This window comes from Pygoscelis adeliae, unplaced genomic scaffold (genome assembly GCF_000699105.1).
Source record: "Pygoscelis adeliae isolate BGI_AS28 unplaced genomic scaffold, ASM69910v1 Scaffold156, whole genome shotgun sequence".
NCBI classification, from domain to species: Eukaryota; Metazoa; Chordata; class Aves; order Sphenisciformes; family Spheniscidae; genus Pygoscelis; species Pygoscelis adeliae.
This window is the reverse complement of record NW_008825016.1, coordinates 1,015,015-1,019,104: the sequence shown is the minus strand read 5'-3', so window position 1 is coordinate 1,019,104 and position 4,090 is coordinate 1,015,015. Positions and strand designations below refer to the sequence as shown.

The 4,090-nt window shown below is 36.7% G+C and overlaps 1 protein-coding gene across 1 annotated transcript in view; it reads right to left on the bottom strand.

Annotated features, from left to right (window-relative positions):
* Nucleotides 1–3,837, bottom strand: part of TMEM182 (transmembrane protein 182) — a 24,294-nt gene extending 20,457 nt beyond the window's left edge. The window contains exons 1-3 of the mRNA XM_009326243.1: nt 3,445–3,837; nt 2,940–3,039; nt 1,439–1,537 (exon numbers count right to left, since the gene is read on the bottom strand). Of these exons, the coding sequence (XP_009324518.1) occupies nt 1,439–1,537; nt 2,940–3,039; nt 3,445–3,585 (340 nt within the window). The 5' untranslated portion in view covers nt 3,586–3,837. The remainder of the gene's footprint in view (nt 1–1,438; nt 1,538–2,939; nt 3,040–3,444) is intronic.
* Nucleotides 3,838–4,090: the final 253 nt, after the last annotated feature.

Genomic DNA, 4,090 nt, shown 5'->3' with positions numbered 1-4,090 from the left:
ATAGTCTACCTGGGCCAGCATCTATAGCAGAGTTCTGTCTATTTTTAATCTCCTAATATGAAATATAGATAGGAAAATTATATTTGAGCAGTGGTTCTTTTGGCAAACATTAACTAAAATTAATTAAACTTTTGATGATATTCCTTCTCCTTTCCTTATTCTTTGTTTGTCCACTTCTGTGTAATCATGCAATATAATTTGAGGATCCTTTGTGAATGTATGAGTGAATGGTGGAATACAAACTCTGTCTAGATTATTAGGGGCTGATGACTGTCACTTTCAAATGGAAAGATAAACTGTTCTAGATGTGCTGTAAAGTTACAGATTAGATCTCTGAATGGTGAGGTCTGAATTCTGCCTGGACAAAGAGTTCATAATTTCTAAAGATTAACAGAACCATTATCAGTCCAACTTTTTTTTTTTTTCCATGTCTGCAGCATAAAAATTGGCTTCTGAAGACACTTTAAAGTTAGCAAAGGCATACTTACAGCTTCAGGATGGGAAGGGATCACTTAAGTCACTGAGTCAGTGGGCTCAGAGACATGCAACATCCACACATAACGGGTTATTTAAAAAGTCATATGAAATAGGTATCAGAAGTGATTTACTTCAAATACGTTTGCATAAAGCCCTTGATCTGATGAAATGTGACCAATATTTTTAAGTGGAGTTGTAAAAACAGCTTTCCAGGCATTATTCAAACATAAGGTTTTCAATTACTGTATATCTTCCATATATATACACATATCTCTCTTACTGCACTAGAGTTTATTGGTGTTAATATCTCAGTTTAACACAGTAAGTATTTTGAACTATTATAGAGAATATATATATATTTTAAAAGAGCTTAGTTCACAAAACAAAACTGCCCATTGCTACAATCTTCAGCTACATTATTCATGTATGGCACACACTGTTCAGAGTAATTTCAGTGCCTCGGCTCCCTGTAGTATCAATGGAGAGAAGTCAGCACATCCAGTGGTTGGTGCAGTATATCTTAGTTGAATAAACTTAAGACAGTATCAAGGCCCCTGTCCTCCTTCCTCATAAAGTAGAAATGCAATATATTTCCACTTGTGGTTATTTATTTAATAAAAAAACACTTTTAGTGGAATACATGGGAAGAAGTACTTGTTTAATGCATTCAGCCCAAGGAAGATACTTTTTAGGTTGGATAAAAAAGCACTAAAAAAGGACGTGTCTCTTTTTTTAGAAATTACTTCCATTCTGCCATCATGCTTAAAGCTAAGCATTTGTTTGAGTGCTTTGCTAAACAGTGGCTTAAATATGCATGTTGTAAAATTATGAGAAGCATGAAACACCAAAACTCTATTAATTAAACTGTGTGGAGCGGTAAGGTTGTTTTATACTGAAGCATCCAAATTGTTTTCTTGAAACTACAGGCATTGTATCCATTTGCAGCCAAAAAAATACTTACTAATTGCAGAGTCATAGGAGGTTGAATTGTGTTCATCTCGGATGAGAGGAAATGGTGACAGGTAAGCATGTGTACAATTCTTAGAAGGTGACTGGTTAGCTAAAAGTGAAAGAAAGCTAAAGATTAATATTTTACTGCCTTGACAATAAAATATTTTAAGCCTGTTCTTCAAATGGGCAAACTGAGTTTCGTAGGTCAAGATTCCAGGTCCTTTCCCAGGCAATAGCTTTACAGTGGATTTTGCTTTGATAAGAGATACCAGCCTTGTTATCCAGCCATGGATATTCCTTAAAGGGCAACACAGATTTGTACTATGGGAACAGTAAAGCAGCCTTGCTGAAGGCAAGGATCTGGCACACTGCAATTTATATGCAATGCATACGTATGCTTTTATATGCATATGTACCTTTCTCTTGTGAGAGTTAATTATGTCTGTCTCATTATTGCATGTCCCACAAAAAAAAAAAAAAAAAACAAAAAAAACCCAAAAAAACCAACCAGGAAATTACTTTTTCTCTCGTGAAAGAACAATGAAAAATATCAAGCATCTTCAGAAAGCTTACTGTCTCAACAAATATGAGTTTAGTCTATGGAATCAATATCCCCAGCGAAGTGTTATTTCACTCTTTATATTAAATGCTTATAAAAACATCACCTTCTTCCTTGTGAAAGATAAAGGCTGACTACAGCTTAAACCACATTTAAATTTCAGATTCCTGACCGCAGAATTCTCCAGATAAATAACAAGGGGAAATTAACTACAGTGAATATTACATTTGCCACCTAAGACCAAGCAACATATTTAGCAAAATATGGGTTACTGAAGTTAAATTTGTACGATGGCATCTGCTTTTCACAAGGATTGTGGAAATCCTGCAATAAGGAGAGGGAGGTCTGTACCTCAGAGGTAGGGTCAAAGACAGGAAAAGAAGTTTTGCTTGACCTCTTCTTCACGGGAGATTTTGCTTGTAAAATACTAACTGATCTTCCAGAATCCTGGCACGTAGTGAAAGAAAGCAAAGGGTCATCTGTGAATTTATTAGAGGGATTCTTCTGGAGATGATGTGTCCTACACCACTTTCACCATGGAATTGCCCATGCCTTCCTTAACCCACTCGTAGAACTAGTTGGAGAAACTCTCCAAGCAAAAATTCATGGACCGTCCTAACCACTAAGCTCTTTTTCCCTACGTTACAGAAATAAACAGTCTGTTTAACAGTAAGTGGCAAGAAACTGTCTTGATAAGAATAGACTCAGGTTAACAGGACAGCCATAACACTCACAGCGTAAGTTGATAGTTAAACACATATGATTTTGACCCCGGGTTTCCTTTATACAGATTACAAAAATGTTTGTCAAGAATTTATTTTAGGGTAGCTGAAGAACCTGATCACCAAAGAAGCCATATGAAATCCAGTGATTCATAAGACAGGAAAAAAAAAAACACAACAATTTTGAGAACAAACTACTGTAGATAATGTAAAAGGAAAAAGTTACTTACTATACCAGAAATTCCACATGCTGGCATTATTCTCTCCTACATTTCCACTAAACCAGCACCTCCAGAAGAAACCTTCATGATGGAAAGTGGCCTTCTCTCCCTGGGCGGGGGGGGAGCAGGGAGAGGAGGGGAGGGGGGGGAAAAAGCCATTATCACATAATTTTTAAATGGCTGAAAGAATTAAGTTCAATTGAAATTAGATGTTGAGGTAAAAAACACCACCACCATAATGAAACACAGTCTGTCTGAATATAGGTTAGCTATAACATATCTAAACAGTTATACTTCAGTTTGCAATATTGCAAAAGTAGTACCACAAAAGACAAATTCATTTTAGAGCTGATTACAACTGGTTACAAGAGGTTTTGAAGGAGGCTTGTAAGTCTCCAGAAGGTCAAAATGAGTATATTCAAAAGTTCATACAGAAGTAAATTCTTACAAAATAAACACATCCAAGAAACCTACATATATAATTCTCATTATAAATAAAAATGTCCATACTAACCCCAGCATCTTCAGGTGCTTTTGAACACCTTCCTATTTCTGTAGCAAGAAGCCAATAATCAGTTCCAAATGCCACCAAAAAAAGCAAAACCCCCAGAGCCGCAAAGAAGCCTCCAAAAAATATCCCCACACTCAGTTTCATTATCAAAGTTATCTTCAAAAAAAAAAAAAAAACTAACCCCTACTTTTTTTAGTTACTTAAGAAGAAGCAGTAAAATAAATAAAATTTTTGGGAAAGTGACTAAAAAGCTGTTTGGAGAATATAGCTCATATCTGAAGAAGTTTCTCTTCACTTGACTTTCTGCCTGTGTTTCCCAATGCCCTGTGAGTTGATTTGTCTCTCCTAATTTGTGTTCCATGTGGCTGACTCAAGCCTGACAGATGAAAAGGGCCTTCTATTTTAGGACACTGATGGCAGAGCTTCATTCTGTTTCTCTGTCTGGGCGAGGCCAGTCAGAAATAGCTGACCTTCCCCTAACTAATCAGGGATTGACTTGAAATATTATTGCAGCTGGTGCATCAACATCAGTGGAGATGGCGATGGAGATGCAATGGCTCTGTCCGTCCACGTGAACTGCGTTACAGGGCACATAGTAGCAGCAAGGACTTTCAAAGTTCAGGCTTGGTGGTGAATGTTTCCTTGGCTG